At 46.2% G+C, this 23,341-nt stretch overlaps 5 protein-coding genes and 1 long non-coding RNA gene across 8 annotated transcripts; 4 read left to right on the top strand and 2 right to left on the bottom strand.

The window, feature by feature from the left end:
- Positions 1-35: 35 nt before the first annotated feature.
- wdr36 (WD repeat domain 36) lies at positions 36-7,109 on the bottom strand. The gene is made up of 22 exons (XM_019885359.1): positions 6,815-7,109; positions 6,517-6,544; positions 6,326-6,426; positions 6,129-6,246; positions 5,832-5,964; positions 5,577-5,631; positions 4,271-4,403; positions 4,031-4,203; positions 3,832-3,952; positions 3,681-3,746; positions 3,493-3,582; positions 3,266-3,408; positions 3,062-3,179; positions 2,794-2,959; positions 2,602-2,710; positions 2,266-2,345; positions 2,093-2,200; positions 1,781-2,018; positions 1,521-1,631; positions 1,354-1,435; positions 1,078-1,265; positions 36-254 (listed from the first exon to the last, which is right to left on the bottom strand). Exons 1-22 carry the CDS (start codon positions 6,962-6,964, stop codon positions 105-107), a joined length of 2,661 nt encoding a protein of 886 aa, XP_019740918.1. The 5' UTR covers positions 6,965-7,109; the 3' UTR covers positions 36-104.
- Positions 7,110-7,373: 264 nt separating this feature from the next.
- On the bottom strand, positions 7,374-13,444 carry LOC109525110 (E3 ubiquitin-protein ligase MARCH5-like). 2 transcript variants are annotated; one of them, XM_019885399.1, is made up of 7 exons: positions 13,339-13,444; positions 9,960-10,036; positions 9,333-9,553; positions 9,069-9,199; positions 8,838-9,003; positions 8,587-8,741; positions 7,374-8,209 (listed from the first exon to the last, which is right to left on the bottom strand). In XM_019885399.1, the coding sequence occupies exons 2-7, from the start codon at positions 9,992-9,994 to the stop codon at positions 8,081-8,083; spliced, it is 837 nt and encodes a 278-aa protein (XP_019740958.1). In that variant the 5' UTR covers positions 9,995-10,036; positions 13,339-13,444; the 3' UTR covers positions 7,374-8,080. The 2 variants fall into 2 exon arrangements, with proteins under 2 accessions (XP_019740958.1, XP_019740957.1); XM_019885398.1 differs by lacking the exon at positions 13,339-13,444 and adding an exon at positions 10,612-10,765.
- On the top strand, positions 11,673-16,000 carry actr1b (actin related protein 1B). Its single transcript, XM_019885403.1, has 11 exons — positions 11,673-11,892; positions 13,050-13,114; positions 13,203-13,278; positions 13,348-13,473; positions 13,550-13,674; positions 13,795-14,011; positions 14,368-14,460; positions 14,534-14,708; positions 14,759-14,820; positions 14,894-14,934; positions 15,482-16,000. The coding sequence occupies exons 1-11, from the start codon at positions 11,845-11,847 to the stop codon at positions 15,582-15,584; spliced, it is 1,131 nt and encodes a 376-aa protein (XP_019740962.1). The 5' UTR covers positions 11,673-11,844; the 3' UTR covers positions 15,585-16,000.
- On the top strand, positions 14,941-15,241 carry LOC109525122 (uncharacterized). The gene is made up of 2 exons (XR_002170079.1): positions 14,941-15,061; positions 15,119-15,241. It is a non-coding gene; the product is annotated as an uncharacterized LOC109525122 (long non-coding RNA).
- A 1,999-nt stretch (positions 16,001-17,999) lies between the features above and the next one.
- Positions 18,000-20,201, top strand: LOC109525109 (radial spoke head protein 3 homolog). The gene has a single exon (XM_019885397.1). The coding sequence runs from the start codon at positions 18,928-18,930 to the stop codon at positions 19,924-19,926; it is 999 nt and encodes a 332-aa protein (XP_019740956.1). The 5' UTR covers positions 18,000-18,927; the 3' UTR covers positions 19,927-20,201.
- A 65-nt stretch (positions 20,202-20,266) lies between these two features.
- On the top strand, positions 20,267-22,622 carry LOC109525108 (oocyte zinc finger protein XlCOF6.1-like). 2 transcript variants are annotated; one of them, XM_019885396.1, is made up of 3 exons: positions 20,267-20,855; positions 21,330-22,051; positions 22,136-22,622. In XM_019885396.1, the coding sequence occupies exons 1-3, from the start codon at positions 20,768-20,770 to the stop codon at positions 22,352-22,354; spliced, it is 1,029 nt and encodes a 342-aa protein (XP_019740955.1). In that variant the 5' UTR covers positions 20,267-20,767; the 3' UTR covers positions 22,355-22,622. The 2 variants fall into 2 exon arrangements, with proteins under 2 accessions (XP_019740955.1, XP_019740954.1); XM_019885395.1 differs by having other exon boundaries at positions 20,269-20,855; positions 21,330-22,622.
- Positions 22,623-23,341: the final 719 nt, after the last annotated feature.

Here is a 23,341-nt window from a genome sequence, read left to right as displayed (position 1 = left end):
CAGGTGTTCATGGGGTTTAATAAAATACATTGAAGTCAAAAACAAGCTTTTTTTTTATTGTGAACAGAGGAGAACATGGACATGTACAATGCCTGAGTGTGTGTTCACAAAAGTGCACTCTTGGCATACGTCAACAAACAAAGCGATTGATTGAAGGATGCCCGGAGCTCCGCCCACCCTGCCTCCAGCCGTGAGGAGAGACCGACCAACGCTTCCATGGCGACGGCATCCTGAGCCAGCGAGCGGAGGTGAAGCTGTCAAACAGGAAGTCAAAATGTATCATACCCGATCATCCCTTCCTACATGCCACATAAAAATCTATCGTGATTAGGTATGATTCAATTAATCGTTCTGACCCGAGAGTCAACTACATAGTTCACCGCATAATACATATATAGAGTGATTGGGGCGCAGGAAATGAGAGAATGATTCTGAACGCAGTGTCTGTTACCTTGAGAAACAGTGACAGATAGGCATGCGCCAGATCAAAGTCTCGCCCACTGGCCAGCATGCTGTCAATCATGCGAATGAAGGCCAAAAAGAGGCTGCTGGCTCCGCCCCCTTCAGGTGACAGACCCGCAAGCTCGACTGACACAGCAGATGGACCGAAACTCTTCAAAAGCTCCACGGGAACTGCGACTGATTGGACAAAAAAAAATAAAATAATCATAATCCTCATGATGGAATTATAATAGATGTAATCCAGTTTTGAGTGAATGCACTCACACGACCCTGCGTCAAGCCCCGCCTCCAGAGCACAACTGAACTTTGACCTCTGAGAGGGCAGACTGCAGCTCAGCACTTTTGACTGAAACAAACACACCCGATTATTAATACGACTGTGATGAATGTTGGTGGATGTAAGCGAGCGGAGGTGAAGCTGTCAAACAGGAAGTCAAAATGTATCATACCCGATCATCCCTTCCTACATGCCACATAAAAATCTATCGTGATTAGGTATGATTCAATTAATCGTTCTGACCCGAGAGTCAACTACATAGTTCACCGCATAATACATATATAGAGTGATTGGGGCGCAGGAAATGAGAGAATGATTCTGAACGCAGTGTCTGTTACCTTGAGAAACAGTGACAGATAGGCATGCGCCAGATCAAAGTCTCGCCCACTGGCCAGCATGCTGTCAATCATGCGAATGAAGGCCAAAAAGAGGCTGCTGGCTCCGCCCCCTTCAGGTGACAGACCCGCAAGCTCGACTGACACAGCAGATGGACCGAAACTCTTCAAAAGCTCCACGGGAACTGCGACTGATTGGACAAAAAAAAAATAAAATAATCATAATCCTCATGATGGAATTATAATAGATGTAATCCAGTTTTGAGTGAATGCACTCACACGACCCTGCGTCAAGCCCCGCCTCCAGAGCACAACTGAACTTTGACCTCTGAGAGGGCAGACTGCAGCTCAGCACTTTTGACTGAAACAAACACACCCGATTATTAATACGACTGTGATGAATGTTGGTGGATGTAAAGCTATAAAATAGTGCGATGAATGCGAACCTGCGTTTCATCCTGCGGTAGGGAGAAGCGCGGTGTGAGGCCTGGCACAGTGGGCAGGAAGAAGGGCGCCGACGCTCCCGACACGGGCGGAGTCACTGCTTTGTTCCTCCTCTGAAAACATCCCGCCATCATTTGTTACTTGGTGTGTGTCATGTGGCCCAGTGTTGTGTGTTCAACATGTGACCACCACCAGAATCTCATTCACATTCACATGAGCTTTTGGTCATGACATCATGCGTCACATGACACCATCCGTGTACCTTGATGGTGTCCAGGCACAGCAGATGTTTCCATCTCGACTCCGGCAGCTGCGAGAGCGTCACAAGCTCCGCCCCCAGCTGCTCCGCCGAACTGTATGCTTCGTCAGGCCCCTCCTCCTCCTCTGTCACTTCCTGCTCGGCTTCCAGTGCCCCTCCGCCCGGCAGAGTCTCCGCCTCTGGTTGGTAGTCGGCCGGGAGTGGACGGAGCCCGACAGGCCCGCACAGGCTCTTATTGGTCCTGAGGAGGAGAGCCCGCCTTGTGATTGGCTGCTGTCAATTGCGCGAAGAGAAAGTGAAAATGTGCCGGCTGACCATAAGCAAATGCCCAGGCTGTCCACGTGTGACGTTGCCAGGAAATCTCCAGTCGGGGACATGGACACACCCACTGGCGTCATGGAAATCAGGAAGCAGTCCACCAGGCTGCACACGAAACAAGATTTTGAAGCACTTTTTAGTTTTGAAACGGGGAGAAATTCAGCTCTTACCTTCCAGAAGGGAGGTCCCACGTACGAATGGTGCAGTCCATCCCAGCGGTGATCAACCAGCGACCGTCTGGGCTGAAAGTCTGACAACAGACAAAATCAAACAAAGGATCAATGGAAAGCCCAATGGCTGTTTTGAGCACGTGTATTTCTTGTATGAGGCACAATGTACATTATTGCCCATTTGACTTTTTTTATTTTTTTTTTTTTGTCAACGCGATGTTTCAAAGTTGAGATCACAAATGACTTGGTCTGGTGCTATTTTTTATTTTCATTTTTTTCCCCCCAAAAACTTGGAAGGATGTGTACGGGTTCATCATTTGATCGCAAGTCACTCACCATGTCGTTGGTGTTGCCGTGGTGACCCGCAAACTTGCGGACCACTCGCTTGGTTTCGACGTCAACGATCAGCAACGTGAAGTCATCCAGAGCCACTGCCAGCATACCGCTGAGAGGAAGACATTTGTGAGTGAGTGTGTGTGTGTGTGTGTGTGTGTGGGGGGGGGGGGGGGGGGTTGTGCATGCGAGTACCTGTCCCTGTGTAGCTTCATGGTCGCGGGCGCCGCACTTAGCTTGATCTGGTCTTCTTGTTTGCGGGTCTTGAAGCGCCAGAACTTGAGCAAGCAATCAGACGCGGTGGTGAAAGTCAGCTGATTGAGGGCGTCAGTGGCCACGCCTCGCACTGCCCCCCTGTGAGCTTTTGGGAAAAGGCGGAGTTACCGGAAGGGAGTGTGGGGGGGGGGGGGGGGGGGGGGGGGGGGGGTAAAACCGCAGAGGGTAGAAGAGTGGCGGGAATCACCTTTGTGCTCGTCTCCATAACAACCGCGATGAAATCCGGACTGCAAGTTGTAAATGTCAACGCGGCCGCACGAAGACCCCACAATCGCAAAGTTTCCACAGGAAGTGATGTCAACCGCCTGGGATATGACACGGGAAGTGGCGTAAGTGCGTAAAGGCCGGCAGCGCGCCGCTGTTAGGTGAGTGTTGTGAGCGCCGCGATTACCGCGGCGACGGCGTTGCTGCCGCTTCCCGGCGGTCTGAGGTGGTGCGCCCCCATGGTACAGCGCTGGTAGTTCCAAGTGGTGGTTGCCAGGCGACCACGGTGACACGCCACGATGCCGTCCCAGTCTGATTGGCGGGCTGTAGCTGTCAAGAAACATGGTGAGCAGCGACGTCACCTCGGCCATCTTAACTCTGAGAGGATTTGTCAATGTGTGTGCGAGCGCCAACCGCAGGAGAAGGCAGTGATTGCGGGCAGCCGCAGTTCCTCATACGACAAGCCCTTCTTCTTCTTCTGCTCTTTCTTTTTGCTGATGGAGCCTAAACACACACACACACACACACACACACACACACACACACACACACTTGAAGAACCAATCAAGTGGTGACTGAGTTATGGGTAGGCGGAGTCAGACCGTGTCCAAGGTTCTTGTGGAATCTCTCATGGACGGTGGAAAAAGACTGCAGTGTCCCATCTTGCCCTGAAGGGGGAGACATTTTCTTTTGACCACCAGAATGGAAAATGGAACCTCCTGCCGTCCTGATTCTTCTGCATTTTTTGCTTACCTGCGCTGAGGATGTTTTTGCCGTCATTACCATGGTGACAGATGGTGGTGGGTGGAGCACTGTGACCCTGGCGATTTCTCAGCAACCTGGCTCCTCCCCCTTCCTGGTCCAGGATCCAGACCTGAAGAAAAGCCAAACAAAAAGGTGTGAAGCGGTCGGAGGTCCGGTTGGCGCTAACCACGGCGGCGGGGGCGCCAACCTTAATGGCGTTGTCGCCGGCGCTGGTGATGAGAAGCGGTTCGTTGTGCAGAAAGCTGGCGTTGACCGCCGTCTTGTGGGCGTGTCTTAGCTGAGCCGCCAGCTGCTGCCGCTCCAGGTCCCATAAGGCCACGTGACCTTGAGGGCTTCCTGCCGCTAGTGTGGGTGGCCCGTCTGCGAGGGGAGGCAGAGTCCCACGTCACCCAAAAAACAAATTCACATAGAAACCACACACACTCACCTGTCCGGAAAGCCAGCGAGGTGATCGGTCCCCAGTCCTGCATGAAGGACATCAGCGTCTCATCCACTCGGATGTTGTGAATGATGATGCGGCCTGTTGCCATGCCGACGCCCACCACATCCACCGCCGGGCTCTGTCCAGTTCAAAATCGACAATTACAGGGAACCCCCGCTAAGTTGCAGACTTTTTTAATGTAGGATATAAGCAAGTCTGAAAGTCCAGGAGTTGGACTCCTTCTGTGTAGTACCACAACAGGCAGCACTGAGCTCTTCTTGAAGATAAACAGAAGCAGCAGTTGTTCGAAGGTTTGGAATAACGGCAAAAATCCATGCTCATTTCCCTTAACTTATCTGTGACATTTGAGTTTAAACACGAGCATTAAGATAAAAGACCGTTTTGTTTGAACATTTTTATAGGGGATAAAACTATTTTTTTTAATGAGTTCTTTAAATATGGCAGATTTTCTTGTGGGTCTTGAATGCATCCTGCACAATTTATGGGGGCTCACTGCATCACTACACAACAACAAACAGGTCTCTCTCTCTCTCACACACACACACACACACACACACACACGCACACACGCACGCCCACACTGTATACAAATATCTAGCACATATACACAAATCTCTCACACGCAAACGCACAAACTCACCTGTTGCAGCACAGTGACACCTGCCGACCAGCCGGCAAATGTGTACAACAGCTTGCTGGACGCCGCAAGACACAAGTGGAACCCAACACAAAAGACACACACACACACAAAAAAGTTAGCGTGATGATTCAAAAACATGCAATGCATCAATATTCATTGATACGTTTTTTTGTGGAGCACACGTTGCAGATTTGTATTTGCAGGTGGTCTCGCCTATCCTCGGTTGGATGGTGGGTTAGCGTGCTCGTAGCTAACCTGGTCTTGAGGTTCTCTTGAAGATAAACAGAAGCAGCAGTTGTTCGAAGGTTTGGAATAACGGCAAAAATCCATGCTCATTTCCCTTAACTTATCTGTGACATTTGAGTTTAAACACGAGCATTAAGATAAAAGACCGTTTTGTTTGAACATTTTTATAGGGGATAAAACTATTTTTTTTAATGAGTTCTTTAAATATGGCAGATTTTCTTGTGGGTCTTGAATGCATCCTGCACAATTTATGGGGGCTCACTGCATCACTACACAACAACAAACAGGTCTCTCTCTCTCTCACACACACACACACACACACACACGCACACACGCACGCCCACACTGTATACAAATATCTAGCACATATACACAAATCTCTCACACGCAAACGCACAAACTCACCTGTTGCAGCACAGTGACACCTGCCGACCAGCCGGCAAATGTGTACAACAGCTTGCTGGACGCCGCAAGACACAAGTGGAACCCAACACAAAAGACACACACACACACAAAAAAGTTAGCGTGATGATTCAAAAACATGCAATGCATCAATATTCATTGATACGTTTTTTTGTGGAGCACACGTTGCAGATTTGTATTTGCAGGTGGTCTCGCCTATCCTCGGTTGGATGGTGGGTTAGCGTGCTCGTAGCTAACCTGGTCTTGAGGTTCCAGAGCTGCAAAGCACCCTGGGAACTTCCCAGCAGGACTTTGTTTAGGTACGTGCTGGGGTGCATCATGGCTGACACGTCGAAGGTGGTTGGGTCAAAGTTCAGCTCCACATACACGTCTGCCGGAGGAAGCAGAGAACGCGTCATACAAATCACACCCATGGAAACATACAGAGAGACAAACTAACACGCAGGCACGTACACACAAGCCCAAGCACAAACACACACCCTTATAAACATAGACACACACATAGGTACACGAATGATGGACGGAGGACCTCACCACCACGATGAACGTCCCAGACGATGACGAGCCCACTGCCATCAGCAGAGATCAGCTGGTCACCGAAAGGAAGCAGCAGGCGCACTTCATGTTTGTGTCCACGGTAACACATCACCACCTGCCTCACAGAGAATATTCAAGGCCCCACTCGTCGCATATTCTAAGCCCCGCCCTCTCCCACAGCCATGTCATCCGACCTCTTTGTTCTTGGCGAAGGCATACACAAGCGAGCCCGCTGCGGCGAATGTCAACATCCTGTCTGCTGCCAAGCAAGTGATGTCATCCTGGAGGCTGTTACCTATGTGACCCCCATCACAGATCATCATCAATCGGAGTCCACGGGGCACGCTTCACTTTGTGGTCAAGCAAAACAAAGACAAATACTCACTGACGGCGACGATGCCCAAACGATTGACCTGGAACACAGAAAAAAAATGAAAATGATGTCAGAGCACCAATGAGGTCCTTCACGACATTTTTGTTACATTGGAAAGTTGTATAGAGAACGTCCAAGGACAATCGGGAAAAAAAGAATTTTTTTCATACAGTTGTACTGTATAACATACAGCCCAACACGTCCAGTTGCAATACAGGATACAATGCAAAATATAGACATAACAAAACGGTCAACTCAGAAACACTTTCTCAATTTGATCAGGGGTAACAGCCAAAGTTTTGGTTCTTACGTTGTACGTGTGCAAACATTTCCCGACTGACGTCACCAGGTAGAACTCCCGATGCTTGCGATGATAGCGAAGCACGTGCGGCACGTGGTTGCAATAAAGCCCTAAAATCCGGAAGCCGCTAAATAAACAACTTCCGCCTCCTCCCGCCATCAAAGCCGACAAGCTCAGAACTCAAGCCCAAAAAGACGACGACAATGGAAAAGAAGAGATCAAGACAACAAATCGGCCGAGGCGAGCGAGAGGAAGAGGCAAATTGAGTGGGACGCAACAAAAAGGCTCCGTGTGGAAAACTGCAACACCAAACGAAAGTTCCGCACGCGCAAATGGAAAACGCTGCCCCATTCCTTCAAAACCTCGCACAATTTTTCTACAGGGGGAAGGATAGTCACGTATTTTGTCCATTTTTAATATGGACAAAATACGTGAGGCCCGCGAAAATCCCTCACCCCCCCCAAAAAAAAAAATCCCCACTGAAGTACATTGGGAAACTTGTGTGTGCGTTTGCCACTAAAAATTGGGAATTGCTCCCTCCGTAAAAAACACGACACCAAAACCAAACAAAAGAACAAACCAATTTAATGAAAGGAATATTGGAAAAATTCCATTGACAGGTTCATCGGTGGTTTTATTGAATAAATCCAACTCAGAACTTTGGAGAAATGCACAATTCCGAGTAGAAGGCACGAAATCTAAAAAAAAAATCCAGTCTTATTACATCTACTTTCAACATCAAAGAACAGAAACTAAATCTTTCACATTATTTTGACTTCATGCCTTATTTCATTAAAAAAAAACTCAAACCTTACTTTAAACAAATGTACATTTAACCTGGTGTACATCCATTGTGAAATGTATGTTCATGGAATTAAGTTCACCTACAAATATGCAATTTGGGTCACTCTAAAAATTCCACACCCGACGTTGGGTGAGTAAATCCATACAGTGGAATTTGTATGCCAAACTTTTCCTATGATTTGGTTTGAGACAAGTTAGTCCAATCAAATGTTGTTCCTGTTTTCGGAATTCTGACAATAGGCCGACTCGTCTGCTCAATAACAATGTGGCAAAATATTCTGTCAAAAGTCAAATTAAAATGCTGCATAACAACACTGCCAATTTTGCTGCAACTTGTCCGAGTGTTGCCGAGTGGACCGAGAGGCTTGTTATTGCCTTGAGTCGGATTGTGTAATACACTTTTCAGTCTGTTGAAACTGTTTTACGCAACACGACTTGGGAGGAATTTTCTCATTTCAGTCGGCGGTCTTGTCACGGACTGGTGGCGGTGTCGCGGGTGTCCGGGTAGTTGAGGATGTCTCGCTTGGTCTGCGTGACGTGCCGCTGATGTTTGACGTAGACCTTCAGCGACCCCTTCAGCAGCACAAAGGTGGCACCCCCCTGTGGACGGAGGACCACATAAGTCTTGTTTCTCTTGCTTATCCTTGAACGTGTTCAGCCAACTAGGTTTGGAAATTCACAACTTCACCTATGGTCTTTATTTTGTCAAAAAGTGAGGATAAAGCGGTTCAGATAACAACAGATAAAAACAACAAAGAGAGTCACTTTTAGCAGTTGTGCAATTCCTCTTCGTTTGCGTGTGCGTATTATACTTCTTTCGATTCTGTTTAATTATGTTAGAACTACAGTATATGCTTCTAAGTACTCTCACTGAATCAATCGCAGCGAGCTCACCAGGAGGCTCTGCTGCAGGTTTTGTTAGAACTACAGTATATGCTTCTAAGTACTCTCATTGAATCGATCGCAGCGAAGCTCACCAGGAGGCTCTGCTGCAGGTTGGAGGACACACGTCGGAAAAGAAGACGTCCCAGCAGGCTGGAGATCCACGGGAGGACCAGAGCGCCGCAGAGGATCCGCGACATTGACACGTGGTTTCCCTCCGCCGGCAGGGGAGGGAGGTAGCCTCTTACAGCTAACGACGCACAACAACAACAACAACAACAACACACCAGTGACAACGCAGCCTGACACTGCATGCGCACGTGTATGTATGCATGCGTGAGTGTACCGTATTGTCGCTGGTAGGAATATCGGAACCACAGGCGCACCAGGAAATCTTCCCAGTGGACCATCTTCCCCAGGACCAGGATGACAGGGATGGCAGGGAGACCCATGAGCAGGAAAAGAGGGTTGGCACGTTCCATCATATTTAGACCCTTCTTGTGTCCGACCACCTGAGCGCCACGACATAAACACTGTGAGACCACGCACACAAACGCACACGCAAGCTTCAACTAACCTGCATGACGGCCACGGCGCCGTAGGTGACGGCAGACCAGTATGCTGTGCCCACCAGCACCCCAAAGGCGGCCAGCGGACTGGCCCGAGATAGCACGCGGTCCACCTGCTGCAGAAAGTACACCAGCGGACCTGGCAAAATATGACAATGAATCAACGCTCATATTTATTACAACAAGCATACTCTGTGAGACAGTCGAAACAATTTGGCCAAAGCGACAGCCGTCTGTCCCTATGTTGTGTGCTGAAAGAAAATTTGTCGTACCCATTTTAGGAAAGACAATGTGGTAGTGCGTGCCGCATTGAGGGCAGCTGACGCCCACGCCGCTCCTATCACCATCGGGCCCGCTTCCTTTCTGCCTCTCGTCCAGCCAGCGCTGGAGACACGACTGATGGATCCATTTGGTGCAGCCTTTACACCGGCACGGACTCAGCCACTGGGCGCTGTGATCGTCGCTCTCTGAGGCAAAACACACCCAGCAGTGCCTGACACACATGCGCACAAACATACACGCAAGCACACGTACACACAACATTAAAGTTTGATGTGTAACTTATGATATTTTATGACAGTCACCTTGTTGGCCAGCTAAGGGGTCCTCAGAAAGATGTGTGGCGATCATTCATGGCATTTATTGTTTTTCTTTACACAGTAATCAATTTAGGATTATTTTCTGATGTAGACAAACTGGAGACAAGTGACTACGTGCCACCCCTTTGCTAGGTAAAATGTGTCATTTCCAGTCTGTCAGAACAGCATGCGGCAAACTTTTAATTGTATATTGCCAACAAGCGCTTTTGATGAGGTACAGTAAAGGGTGGTGGCTCCCGCCAAACTGAAAACAAAAAGAAAAATGGAATGGATGTTTGTGGGGGTCGGTGGTGGATTTACTTCTCCGACTGCTCCTCATCCAGTGCGGCGGCCATGATGCTTTTCTTCTTCACATTAGCATGAATCCATCAGAGAATCTGTGGGAATGTCACATTAAGCAACATTTGTTAGGCTAGCCGAACCAAAGTATCACTAACCAATGTTTCATGACACTTTCGCGACGTCACACACGCACATTCAGCAGACACTTCATTAAGTAAACCCTTTAGAAACATTAGTTGGAGTAAAGTAAACTAAACCCATAATCAAAACTTGCCTTGACAGAGTTAATAATGTACAATTATAAAAACAACAGTGTCACAGTTTAACTATCACTCTAAAATCTGTACTCAATTTTTTGGGGGGCAGACAAACTAAAAGTGAAACTCTAAGAAATTTCTGAGAAATGAAAGCAAGTGGCTACATATGTGGCAAAACCCGTAAGTTGCTATTAGGTCAAAACTAAGTGACAGCGCGAACAACTATAAACTTTATATGGGCTACAATCACAAGGTTTTTTTTTCCCTCCACAAGTTTTAACTTTCAAGTGCGAACACGATACAGCTAAGCTATCTCAGCTAGCTCGGGTCAACGACGAAGTCTAAACAAACTAACAAACATCACGAATAAAACAACAGTCGATAGACAAGCACACCCCAACCACAAAACTTACCTTGAAGCAACGATACATCCAGTTCTACACTCTTTGGTTTTTGTTTGTCTGTTTGTATGTTTGTTTGTTTGTTTCGAAATCTACTGAGCTAGTTTTGCAGTGTTTGGGCTTGACGGATATTCCTCCTGAGACACGCCCCCTTTTGGAAATCTTGCACTGATTGGTCGGCCGGTACATTCAGGACACGAGAAGAATGTGGGAAATGAGAGCACCGACACCGAGGAACAAAAACAATGGTCAGTCTAGTTGATATTTGATTTTAAAAAGTATACATTAATAAATGGATAGAACACAATAAAAATAAAAGTAACATTTCAGTCATTAGCATGTAGCAACGTATTGAACTGTGTCAAGGTTCAAAAAGATGTTACCCGCACAGGTAGGAAACAAAAACAAGGTGGTCAGGCTGTTGAAGGGATCCTGGATGATTTTAGTCACGAAATCAATACAACACAAGGTTAGAATGAAAAAGAAATATCCCACAAAATGCGTGTCATGATGATATTTACTTGTACCCGCACAATATCATCCTATGTGACACAAATGATGCTTTCATTAGGAATATGTGAGTACAGTATCCGGTTTGAGTGAACGCTGGAGCGTCTGGCTGCCCCTGCTCAGCCGCAATTTTTAGTATCATATCCGAGACTTCTTAGCTGTGGTTTTCTTGTTTTTGTTCTTGATTATAAAGTGTCCTTCAGTGTTTTGAAAGGCGCTTATAAATAAAATGTTATTATTTTTTAATAATTATTATTATTATTAAATCACTCGTAGTTCGGAGTTAAAGCTACCATACATTTAAGAAACAAATCTTTGCCTCCATTAGGCCTCGAAGAAAAGTACATAGTCAAGTTAAGAACAGAGGCCTGAAAAAAATCTACTCAACTCCAGTAAATATCCTCCCTAACTACCTGGGCGGAATCGAAACACTGGCCGTAAACTGGACCTAATTCCTATTGGTTCGGAATCTCGTCTGTCATCAAATGCTTTGTTGTGACTCGCCAGAGCAGCTGTCAGCCACCGTGCTGACATATAGCGTGGCCGGAGGGCGGGACGTGACGGGAGAGGCGCGGCGGAGCGGACTGCAGCGGCGGATGCGGTCGCTCTGCTCATCGGCGCAGCGAACGAACGAACGAACCGACGGGCGGACGTCTTTTTCCCCTCACGCCTTGGACGTCATTCAGCACCGAAAGTGGACGCCGACAGACGCGCGCCTCAACATTCTCGTCCGTCATGGAGTCCTATGACATTTTAGCTAATCAGCCCGTGGTGATCGATAACGTGAGTATGTTGACGTCATTCACCCCCACACCCAAACTGAGGCCGTCGCGGACTAGCTCTTAGCTTAGCTGCGCTTTTGTCTTGTAGCAAGCCGCAGCCTTTTGCTTATCCATACCACCACCTTATTATTATGTTCCGCGATTATTATACGTACCGATAACTGACGGCGAACAGAAACGGAAGATCGACCGGGATTTTTTTTTCTCATTCAGCCAGTTAACATTAATGAGAGCTAGCAACAAATGCTAGCTGACCCGGCTGCTAATGAACCTGCAAAATGACAGATGGCAAATGCTGCCTAGCTCCACACTTACCACTTCACATTTTGTTTTGAATATATATATTTTTTCTAATTAGATTCATCATCACAATACTTTGCAGTTGTATATGCCGCTTTTAATTCGCCTACATCAGGGCTGGGCAACCTTAAATGCTCAGAAATGTCGTCTTCCACAATAGGAAAAACATTCCACGGCATATATCGTTTTTCTTTTAAAACAAAACTAACAACCAAAACCTGGATAAGAAACTAGAGAGTAGAAAATGTAAGGAATCCAAACAACCCCAAATTTTGTTTCTGCATTTTACAAAAAAAAAACATTTTTGAACTCTGAAAAAAGTTGCTTGGTTGAAGCTTACTTTCAAATAATTAAGTCGGTGTCTATTTGAGGAGTGCTCTTAGTCATGAAATTAGAGCTAAACTTACCGTACGGTATCCACCAGCAGCAAACTAAAAATTGATTCACCTCCTGTGTTCCGTCATCATTGTAATGCGTGTGAACCATGTGTCCGTATATTTATTAAAATAATGATTAGTTGCAGCCCTATTTCTATAAATCACACTTGAGTGCCCCTTGCACAAAGTGCTGAATTGAAATGCAATTGTGGAGGAGAATATTGCAATGTATTTCTTAATCAATATTTTTGCACACGCCTAAATATGACGACTGTGCGGAATAATCGTGGAGCTGAACCAATCATGTGTATGTGACATTTGCTTGCGGGGGATGCGATCCAGCACAGATGGCCTGATGTTCATGAAACAAAGTAGTCGTTTGTTGTTTTGCGTGTCCTGAAGCCCCTGTCTCATGAGCTTCCTCTTCCTCAAAACTCTTCATGTTGAATCACGCTGCTGCTTTTTATAATTGTGTGTGCAGGGTTCAGGGGTCATCAAGGCTGGTTTTGCTGGAGACCAGATCCCCAAATATTGTTTTCCCAACTAGTAAGTCGTGCCGGTGGCTCTTCTTCAGGTTTGATCACAAGCGTGCACTGATTGTGAAGCAACTATTAATACTTTGTGTGTGGTGCAGTGTTGGGCGTCCTAAACACGTGCGCGTCATGGCGGGTGCCTTGGAGGGAGATCTTTTTATCGGGCCCAAAGCAGAGGTAAGTGCCGACGTGAGGGTGTCTTGAATACACGTGTGCGTGTTATACATATTTGCTTACGTGTGCCAGGAGCACCGTGGTCTGCTGTCAGTTCGCTACCCGATGGAGCATGGCATCGTGAAGGACTGGAATGACATGGAGAGGATCTGGCAGTACGTTTACTCCAAGGAGCAGCTGCAGACCTTCTCCGAGGAGGTGGGCTCGTCGCGCTCTTCCTGATGACCAAGAGGAAAGTGTCATTTGTCAAGCAGTTTCTGTTTGCGCTCCTCAGCATCCTGTTCTTCTAACCGAAGCGCCTCTCAACCCCAGCAAGAACCGCGAGAAGGCCGCCGAGGTTTTCTTCGAGACCTTTAACGTTCCCGCGCTCTTCATCTCCATGCAGGCGGTGCTCAGTTTGTAAGTGCGCCATTTAATGCGCTCTTCACTAAATTGAGATGGTCGTAAAGTTCAGCGTGGAGCGGAAAGGATTCGTGGAGTACCTGTGGTGGAGATTGACAGGGTTGTCGTCCTGCTCAGGTACGCCACTGGACGCACCACGGGTGTGGTGCTGGATTCGGGCGACGGCGTGACGCACGTGGTGCCTATCTACGAGGGCTTTGCCATCCCGCACTCCATCATGCGCGTGGACATCGCCGGCAGGGATGTGTCGCGCTACCTGCGCCTGCTCCTGCGCAAGGAAGGCTACAACTTCAACACCTCGGCCGAGTTCGAGGTGGTGCGCACCATCAAGGAGGTGAGGCGGCGTGTTGGTGGCTTGATTGATATTCGCCCCGTTTGTGGTGTTCAAACATTAAGAACAACAAGATCACTTTCTGAAAAAACAAACAGTATAGGCATAATTGAGCAATTCAACCAATTTTTGCAGTAGTCGCGTGGACATTGTCAGTAAGCTGCAGTAATATTACCTGGTCTTTCCAGAGGATAAAGAATATGTGCTTGACTACAGTTATATTATCTGTCAAAAAGTTGGTGCATCATCAGATCGTCTCTTGAAAAACCCGAAAGACGCATCACTCATATCTCAAGGCACCACAGTATGTACATAAACATATCTTTACAAAAACGTTTTGTAAAACTGCTACCCACCAGAGGGCGTGCTACCTGTCGCTGAACCCTCAGAAGGACGAGACGCTGGAGACGGAGAAGGCTCAGTACGTCCTCCCCGACGGGAGCGCCTTAAACGTGAGTGGGCCCCTGTCTGCCATCGAATCCCCGCCCCCTTGCGGCGCTTGACCAATCCCGCCGTTGCGTTCAGATTGGGCCCGCCCGCTTCCGTGCCCCCGAGCTGCTGTTCCGGCCCGACCTGGTGGGCGACGAGAGCTCGGGCATCCACGAGGTCCTGGCCTACGCCATCCAGAAGTCAGATTTAGATCTGAGGCGCACGCTCTTCTCCACTATCGTGTTGTGCGGGGGGTCCACACTCATCAAAGGTACGAGCGCTCGCCACCTGTCTGTCTGTCGCCAAACGCCCCACCCGCAGGCTTTGGAGAGCGATTACTGACTGAAGTGAAGAAGCTTGCGCCCAAAGATGTCAAAATCAAGGTTAGACTTCTTCTCCTATCCTCCCTTCCTTCCCCCTGCTAACGTATTTTGACTAATGCGTGTGTTTGTGCAGATCTCGGCCCCCCAGGAGAGACTGTACTCCACGTGGATCGGGTAATTTTGGTTTAGTTCTTGTTCTTTTTAACTCATAGGCTGCCAGGCATTTTCGAAGCAGAGTTCTGTTGGCACTACTCACATCGAGTAACAATACAAATAATAGAATTTAAGCTATGGCAAAAGAGTTTATCCACACATTTATAAAACGTTGACGTTTTTGTTAATTCATATCATACGTGAGCTTTCGGGCTTGATTTGAAATGCAGTTAGTTCTGTAGGTCCAACGGTTGTTTATGTTATTACACAACGCTTTCTGACTTTTTTTTTTCCCATCTTGCACTCAACAAATATGCCACACATATATTCAACAAAAAAAAAAAAATCTCCCATCTGAAGCGATGCAACACCGCCATCTATTGGCGTTTGCTTGTAAGTAAAATCACGTAGAAGCTCACACAAACTGAGCAAGACTCTCTTCCTTGGCCTCGCCGCTGAAAAAAACGTTCTGGAGGAACTTAAACGTCCGCAGCAGTCAATAAGTTAAGATAAGTTGCATTCATGTCGCAAGTAACACATGTGTCTGTGTGGCCCCGCCCACCCGCAGAGGCTCCATCTTGGCGTCGTTGGACACCTTCAAGAAGATGTGGGTGTCCAAGCGGGAGTATGAGGAAGACAGAGCACGTGCCATCCACAGGAAGACCTTCTAGGACAGCGTCGCCCTAAAAACACCCAGAACTGCCCCCCCCACACCCCACCCTCCCTCCAGCCCCGCAACCTCCGCGCGCTAAGGACCGCTCCCGCCACATGAAGGCGCACTTGACATCACGCGTTAATAAAAGTCCAGTTTCGTTTTTTTTTTTTTTTTGTTTTCCTACGGTTTCATTCCAAAGTTTTCTATTGTGTCACAAAATGGCTGCCACGACCAGTGCCACTTTTGGCCCACTAGTTCAACCGAAAGATTACTACCAAGGATAGCAATGAAACGGCTGCACAAATGGCCTTAAAGTTGACATCCTTGATACCCAGTTCAAGGTCCATGGACTAGCACACCCATTGGACTCACTAGTAAGACTCATGAAATTCTCTGCTCATACAAAAAAAAAAAATAATAATTAGCCCACTAGTAGAATGACTCGCTTGCGATTCATTTCTTTTTCTTGTATGGAAAGCATTTGGAGTATTTATTCAACCAGTACACACTTTATCCGCAGCAGTAGAAAAACGTACGGGTTATTTCTTTCTGATACTAGTGTTTGTTTTTCAACCTACGAGTACAACCTTGATGTTGAATGAGTGCTGCCATTTAAGCATTTATTCCACATCCCAATAAGGTCTATGCACTACTACACTCTTTATCTTAACTAGTAAGACAATCTCCCCCCCACTACTTAGACCTCATACTACGCAACTACTAAATTAATGTGCTGCACTAGTAACGCCACCAGGCCCGACTAGTAGTAATCTGTCACGTACTAGTAGCCTCATGGAACCCACTAATAGCACCAAGCTGTCCACTAATAGTTTGGCTCACTAATAAGTCATTCTTAACATGTTCTACTAGTGAGAAGATCGACCGTATTATTGGATGGACAAGTGGGCCAAAAATGGTACAGGGGCGGGGAAAGCAGACACATCAGATGTCCACAGTTAATTACAAAAAAAATAGTTATGAGACAGTTGAAGATGATTGACAGGTCACTGGCCAATCAAAACAAATAATGCAGCAGTCGTCACCTGTTAGCAATTAGCATTAACTGTCAAGATGGTGGCCAGCGAGGCTTCTGGACCTTTTTGAAATATCGATGACAAAAGATTAACACCGAGAAAAAAAAAAACTTTGTGTTTGCTAACATTTTTTTGCTCTGGTCGATATCAGCGTTGTTATTATTATCATAAGAACCCTGATAATTATATGAAATAAATAAGTCTGCTGCTCAAATGCTTCTGTTTTGCTTCACTTGTCAGCATCAACTGATTTTTTTGAGGAGAAATATATGCACTCACGTGTTAGTGTGGAGGGCCGAGAGTGCCGAGATTAAATAGTTAAACGTGTCATCAAGCATTATTTCAGAATTCATTTCAACTTTGAAATTTTCGATATTAGTTTTATTGCAATGTAACCAATTATTCATGCATTTGTTAATTTGATTTTGGCACGCTAAGACCTCCGTGCGGGACAAGTGACCAAAAAAAAAAAAAATAAAAATCATTAAATGTTGAAATACATGCCAATATAATTCAACACAGATGAGTGACTATTGAAATCAAAATTGTCAACAATAAACATTGAAATAATTACATACATACTAAAATAGTTAAAATGCTTAAAAGAGACATTGAATGATTTCGTTTTGGCACTTTTTGCAATCGTTGATTAAAAAAAAGAAAATGATGAAATACTTCATGTTCCAGGTCTGACCTGCAGAGGGCGCCAATTACAACTACAGCGCTGTAATTGTTTGTCCTCCATTTTGTCTTTTACAGGATGAAATTACTCAACCAAAAAGAATGCATCATGATGTAAGATTAACATTACATCATATATTTTTAACACATCAACATCACAATAACAAAACCACCAATGATTTTCTTTTGGCTTAGCCCATGCTGTGGAAGCTAACGACGTTAGCGTTTTGCGATTACACCACAGTAATGAAGTACTTTTTTTTTTTAACTGGTGGTTTGAACAGAGGGTCAATGGCAAAAAAAAAAAAAAAAAATGACCGAGCTCGTTGATTGAAAATTGTATACGTGACTGATCAGAAATGATGTCACAAGGCTTTGCAGTTTATGACCCTGCTTGGAAACAAATGATGTCACAAGGTCTGGATTAGCGGTAACGTCAGTCACGTAAAAGAGCTAATCATCCTCGCGAAGTGTGTTGCTGTCAAAGCGTCGGGTTAGAAAGACTACGGCCAACTGATATGATTAGAGCAAAAGGCAAAGGAATCAGGGGATGCTGTTGGTATGTGATGACTATTTTTGAAGTCTTAGGAAGATGAAAATTATAGTTAGTCATTCGGGTCAAGGTAAACGGTCCAAGGTTGAATCAAGGCAACTGGACTGTTTTTTGTTAAAGATGCTTCACCTTTAAATGCAAAAGGCTTGTTCGTTCTAAATTCGAGATGGGGAGTGTCCCCCATTAATGCCTCAACGAGAGTGTGCATATCAGTCGGTCATTCATTTGTGTTAAGAACCACTCTTTCCATAAAATGAGGTCATCTTTGTGTTGAAATTTTTTTCGGCAGACAGAAAATCGAGTCAAATTGATTTATGATAGCCCTTAATCACAGAAAAGTCCCGCAGGAGGTTCAAGGGAAAAACTCACAAAACCTCACTTGGGGAAAAATGAGAAGCCTTGAGAAGGGGCCACAGGTGGGGCATGCCCCTTCCAGGATGAGCGGGCTGCGATGGAGGCCAAGTGGGCATTATTGAACACAAGATGGTGCTCTAAAAAGTTAATTTGAATCATGCAAGAGTCCATTTCATAAAATGAACGCTGCGCCATCTTCTAACTTCTTAACACCTCTACCCCAAAGAAGGTATTTTACCGCAAGACAAGTGAACTAAGCGGTATGCAGCACGGTCATTTCATAAACCACACCAGGGCAAGAACAACAGATTATTTTTGACCACTGGAAACTGTTGTATACCGAGCACTGGACCAAGTCTTAAGTAATCATTTCTCCTTTGACCCTTTCAGGTACAGCGATTACTACACTGGACATCTTATCATGTTATCGGGTCAAAGGGGTTCATTCAAGGTTGTCAACTGAAGCGAAGGCTCCTGTAAGGAGTTCAAACACAAACTAAAGCTCAAGAAAACGAATGGCGGTGAAGAAGCGTCCAAGACGACTATCTCAGCCTCAAGCAAGCTCCGACCGCAAGCAGAATTTGACCAGCGCGATCGTTTGTATTGAATTTGATCGTTCAGAAAGACAGTCGCCACAGTCCATCCGCTGATGAGCCGAATCCTGGTATGAAAAACTGAGAAAGTCGCCACAAAAACAAACCGATACGCAGATCGGCTAGTGTCGCTCATTTGCCACGATGACTTCAGTCAGTCAACGGGATAAAAATGCAACGTACGTGTTCTCCAGTCGGCCCAGGCCGGTCGAGAGTCGCTCAAAGTTCAGCGGGTCCCCCACGGAAACTCCCCAGTATGGAAATATTATGTACGACCGACGGGTCATCCGGGGGAATGTTCATAGTCAACACATGTTGCCGGCGAAGACAACGATGCAGGCGGCCGATATTCAACAGCAACACCGATTCCGGAGGAGGTCGGTGGAGTTCATGAGGTCCAGGGACCACGTGTGGTTCAAGACTCACGACAACCTGCCCGGTAGAAAACACGTTGACGTGCAAACCGACTCCTATCTGGAGGAGCTGAGTAACATCCTGGTGACGAAAGATATCGACTCGCAGACGGATCGTTTCTTGGACAGGCCGGCCACGCCGCTATTCATCCCCGCTAAATCTGGCGAAGATGTTGCCACGCAAATCGAAGAGGGGGAGTTGTTTGACTTTGACAGGGAGGTGCAACCGGTGTTGGAGGTCCTGGTGGGCAAAACCATTGAGCAGTCTCTCCTGGAGGTGATGGAAGAGGAAGAGCTGGCTTGTTTGCGAGCCCAGCAGAGGGCCTTCGAGCAGCTGAGAAACGCCGAGTTGGCCGAAGTGCAGCGACTGCAGGAGCAGGAGCGCCGCCGCAACGAGGAAAAGGAGTGCCGCATTGCCCAGCAGAAGGAAGCGGTGAGGAAAGAGAAAGAAACGGCGGAGATGATCGCCGCCCAAGCGTGCGCGCAGCAGTTCCTCTCCAAACTTTTCCCCGCCGTCTTCGCTTCACTGAGGAGACACGGCTACTTCTATGACCCGGTGGAGAGAGATATCGAGGTGAATTTCTTCCAGTGGCTGATGGCCGAGGTGAACAACACTCTGGAGAAGAGGAACTCGGCCAGGCTGCTGCTGGACACCATCATCCACGACATCGCCCTGGAGAGGCGGGATTTCTTCAAGGATTTGGAGGCTGAGCTGGTCCAATCGGACTAGGAGAGAAAGTGGCTGGGCCAGTCTGCCGGGTGTCGCGTCGGGCCTGCGATTGATTGACCAATCCAATTCAATAACCTTCAGAGTGGGGCCGACGATTTTGTTTTTGGCTCGTCATGTTTTGCTGCCTGCCACAGCCTGCTTGGAGTTATTTCATGACACTCCGGTTTGGAATTGACAGGAAAACTGAACAATGGGAAATCAATGGAGACATTTAACAGACTGGGAAAAATAATAGACGCATGTATTCTCCCCAGTCTGTGAAAAAAAAATCCTATTTCGGTTGTTGGTTTGTGTTTTTGTTAAAAAGAGACAACGGATAGTAGTTATCCATGGCTGGAAAAGTAAGTACATACATACATAATGTCTGCACTAGAGCAGACAATTAACAGAAAATTCACTTGGATCATTAAAACGCGAACTGACGCGTAACAATTCAATAAAATAAGTTTGTTGCATTTGTATTTGCTCATACGCGATGACATTAAAATGTTTTTGTGTGACTGTCCTGGCGATTCGCGCGCGGCATTAAATTTGTTCAAATGGTGTTGCCGTAGTTGCCCGCTGTCGTTCGACTTTTTTCATATTCAGGCTCTGTATTGGATTTGCCCCAAATTTGGACCGACCGCGCTGAAACCTCAACATACGACACCCAGCATTACCGTATCAAACTAAAACGATTTTCGTGTCCGATTAAAGTCATCCCTGCGCACCTATTGAAGCTTCGCGGCCTATTTTATCTTAGCTCGCTAGCCGCCGACAAAGAGAAGCGGTTGCTCGCGACACGTCGCTCGGTCGACATCGACGATGCGTGAGCCTGAAGTTTCGTGATGATCGCGTAAATATGTGCGCAAGTAGGACAGCAGAGTCCGAGGAGAAATTTTGTGGCTCAAATCACAACGAGAAGCTTCGAGTTGAGTTACGCACCGCAGGTTTGTTGACGGCCATCCTTACTGTTTGTGCCATCAGGAGTGCAACCAGATTTTATTCAGTGGCTTGGCCAAGGTGACAAAACGCCTCTTTGAGGTGTTGACGTGCCTGAGTCCATCATTCTTTGTCATACCATCCACAGTCCACACAGTTCTTTAAATAAAATCTATAACGAGTGCGTGTGCAAGATTTCATGAAACCATGACTGTGGGTGGTAGAATAATGACTTCTCAGCCATGGTATTTGGGTGCTGTGGTGTGAAATTCACGATGACGACTGTAAGATTTGAATCTTGTGTACTGAATTTTTTGACACTTTTTCACGGTCATTTAGTTATTGACTTGTCTATTTTCTTATTGATCTGAACTGGCTATTAATTTAATCTGGCCGCCCTCATGACCCTACATTTATATACAAAATTGCGACATGAGAACCGATTTTACAAAGTCATGTGTTTGTCTTCTTGTATATGAAAGGCGCCAGTGAAGATCTTGGTCCTGGGCGGCAGGAGGCCCCTCCCATTAAAGAGGAGCCCCTTGACAAGAAAGACGAAGAAGAGCTGCCGCACATTAAAGATGAGGAAGAAAAGTTGCCGTGCATTGCGGAGGAAGAGCAGTGCCAACCCCCTCGCATCAAAGAGGAAGATGTGGAGGAGGACATCACCAAGTCGCCATCCACTGGTGTTCCCCTGAAGAGTGAAGGTTCAAGTGCGGCAAGCGGAAGGGCGGAGCCTCTGAGCAGCAGCAGCAACTCACGTCAACACGTGACAACAGAATGTGATGGACAATCACCAGCAGATAACCTCTTGGCGCCACTCTCCGATAGTGACGACGTGATGTCACACTCTCCATACACTGATGATGATGATGATGGAGGTCATATTACAGGTCACACAGGCAGCAAATGCTGGAAATGTTATCAGTGCGGGAAGACATTTGCTTTTAAGAGCATTTTAAAATGTCATATGACGACACACACCGGAGAGAAACCTTTTGCCTGCTCCGAATGCGGTCAAAGATTTGCTGACAATACAAAGTTAAAGCGGCACAGCAGGACACACACTGGGGAGAAACCTTTTGCCTGCTCAGTTTGCGGACAAAGATTCTCTCAGCAGGGAGACGTGAAAAGACACACGAGAACACACAGTGGAAAGAAGCCCTTTTCCTGCTCCGTTTGTGGTCAGGGATTCTCTCAGAAAGTTCACTTACAAGCACACCTCCGAGCACACACCGGTGAGAAACCTTTTGCCTGCTCGGTGTGTGGTCAAAGTTTCTCTGTGAAGGGAACTTTAATCTATCACACTCGAACGCACACTGGTGAGAAGCCCTTTCTCTGCTCTGTGTGTGGTCGAAGATTCCCGAGGAAGGCAAACTTGAACTTACACACAAGAACGCACACTGGTGAGAAACTGTTCTCCTGCTCACTGTGTGGCCAAAGATTTTCTCGCAAGGATTATGTCAAGAGGCACAAGTGTGCTGGCGAGAATAGAAGCGACCGATGATGGTTTTGTTGCTCCTCTGAACAGACTTCATGCGGCAATGACAATTGTCTCCAATGTGCCTTCCGAAAGTCCTCCTATTGCAAATGGGAATCTGCTCTCACTACTCTTACCTGGACAAATAGCAGTTTGAAAATCCAAACAATCAATGAAATCGCTGTATAACTTTGAGAGTGAGTCAGGAAGCTACAAGAGCAGCTGACTCAAAGAAGGAATGGTCGTTGTTGGATACTGCCCATTGCTTCATGGCCAATAAACCTTTTTTCCACCATTTTGTGTATCTTAACTCGTGTGTTGAGATTGAATCGTCAATGAAAGGATGCTCCATACGCGGCATGCTTTGATTGCGGTTTGACTTGTGTATTTTTTCAACACAGTAAGTTTTTATGAGTTTTTCAGGCAGGGTTTATTTCTAGTTTAGAGTGTCTTAGTTCTTATTGTTTCCAAAATGCTTTATTCTAGTTTGGTTTTCATTCGATTTTGTATTAATTGTAGTCGTTTTGTTTTGTTTTTTTTTAATATATGGAGTATTTGTCAAGTGAGATGACTTAAAAGTAACCAAGTGTTGTGTAATAAAGTAAACTAGAATTCTCAAAACAGCTGACTTTGTTGTACAACAATACCTAAATCAATATATTTAAAATCAACTCTGATATTGACACAAAGACAAAACTGAAAGACATTTTCGCTCCAATTAGTCAGTTTTGTAAACCTAAACTGTAGTTTCGTTTAATTTTCATTTAAAAAAAAAAAGTATTTTCTTTATTTTATTTCATTAACTTTTATTTTCCGTTTTAGCTATTTCGTTAATTTTAGTTCACTATGATAAGCTTGGTCAAGACGCAAATCACTCTCAGTCAACCCTTAGCAGGTGAAGTAAATTAACGGCTAAATTCAAACGACGCAAATAAAGCACAGAATGACAAGGAACCAAAGCCAAGGAAAAAGGGACCACATAAACAGCGTGTAGGAATATAATATAAATACAAA

This window comes from Hippocampus comes, unplaced genomic scaffold (genome assembly GCF_001891065.2).
Source record: "Hippocampus comes isolate QL1 unplaced genomic scaffold, H_comes_QL1_v1.1 scaffold600, whole genome shotgun sequence".
NCBI classification, from domain to species: Eukaryota; Metazoa; Chordata; class Actinopteri; order Syngnathiformes; family Syngnathidae; genus Hippocampus; species Hippocampus comes.
This window is presented reverse-complemented; position numbering and strand designations above follow the sequence as displayed.

What these genes read in the sequence shown, in the direction of transcription:
- LOC109525108 (XM_019885395.1), top strand. Translation starts at nt 20,768, where the DNA reads ATGTGCGCAAGTAGGACAGCAGAGTCCGAGGAGAAATTTTGTGGCTCA. An exon ending in AGTTGAGTTACGCACCGCAG is followed by an intron (nt 20,856 to 21,329) that starts GTTTGTTGACGG and finishes TGTATATGAAAG; the next exon opens with GCGCCAGTGAAGATCTTGGT.
- wdr36 (XM_019885359.1), bottom strand. Translation starts at nt 6,964, where the DNA reads ATGGCGGGAGGAGGCGGAAGTTGTTTATTTAGCGGCTTCCGGATTTTA. An exon ending in CTCTGGAACCTCAAGACCAG is followed by an intron (nt 5,632 to 5,831) that starts GTTAGCTACGAG and finishes TGCGGCGTCCAG; the next exon opens with CAAGCTGTTGTACACATTTG. An exon ending in CTCGCTGGCTTTCCGGACAG is followed by an intron (nt 4,204 to 4,270) that starts GTGAGTGTGTGT and finishes CTCCCCTCGCAG; the next exon opens with ACGGGCCACCCACACTAGCG.
- LOC109525109 (XM_019885397.1), top strand. Translation starts at nt 18,928, where the DNA reads ATGACTTCAGTCAGTCAACGGGATAAAAATGCAACGTACGTGTTCTCC.
- LOC109525110 (XM_019885399.1), bottom strand. Translation starts at nt 9,994, where the DNA reads ATGGCCGCCGCACTGGATGAGGAGCAGTCGGAGAA. An exon ending in GATGAGGAGCAGTCGGAGAA is followed by an intron (nt 9,554 to 9,959) that starts GTAAATCCACCA and finishes CATGTGTGTCAG; the next exon opens with GCACTGCTGGGTGTGTTTTG. An exon ending in GCGCCGTGGCCGTCATGCAG is followed by an intron (nt 9,004 to 9,068) that starts GTTAGTTGAAGC and finishes CGTGGCGCTCAG; the next exon opens with GTGGTCGGACACAAGAAGGG.
- actr1b (XM_019885403.1), top strand. Translation starts at nt 11,845, where the DNA reads ATGGAGTCCTATGACATTTTAGCTAATCAGCCCGTGGTGATCGATAAC. An exon ending in TGGTGCGCACCATCAAGGAG is followed by an intron (nt 14,012 to 14,367) that starts GTGAGGCGGCGT and finishes GCTACCCACCAG; the next exon opens with AGGGCGTGCTACCTGTCGCT. An exon ending in GGGGTCCACACTCATCAAAG is followed by an intron (nt 14,709 to 14,758) that starts GTACGAGCGCTC and finishes CCCCACCCGCAG; the next exon opens with GCTTTGGAGAGCGATTACTG.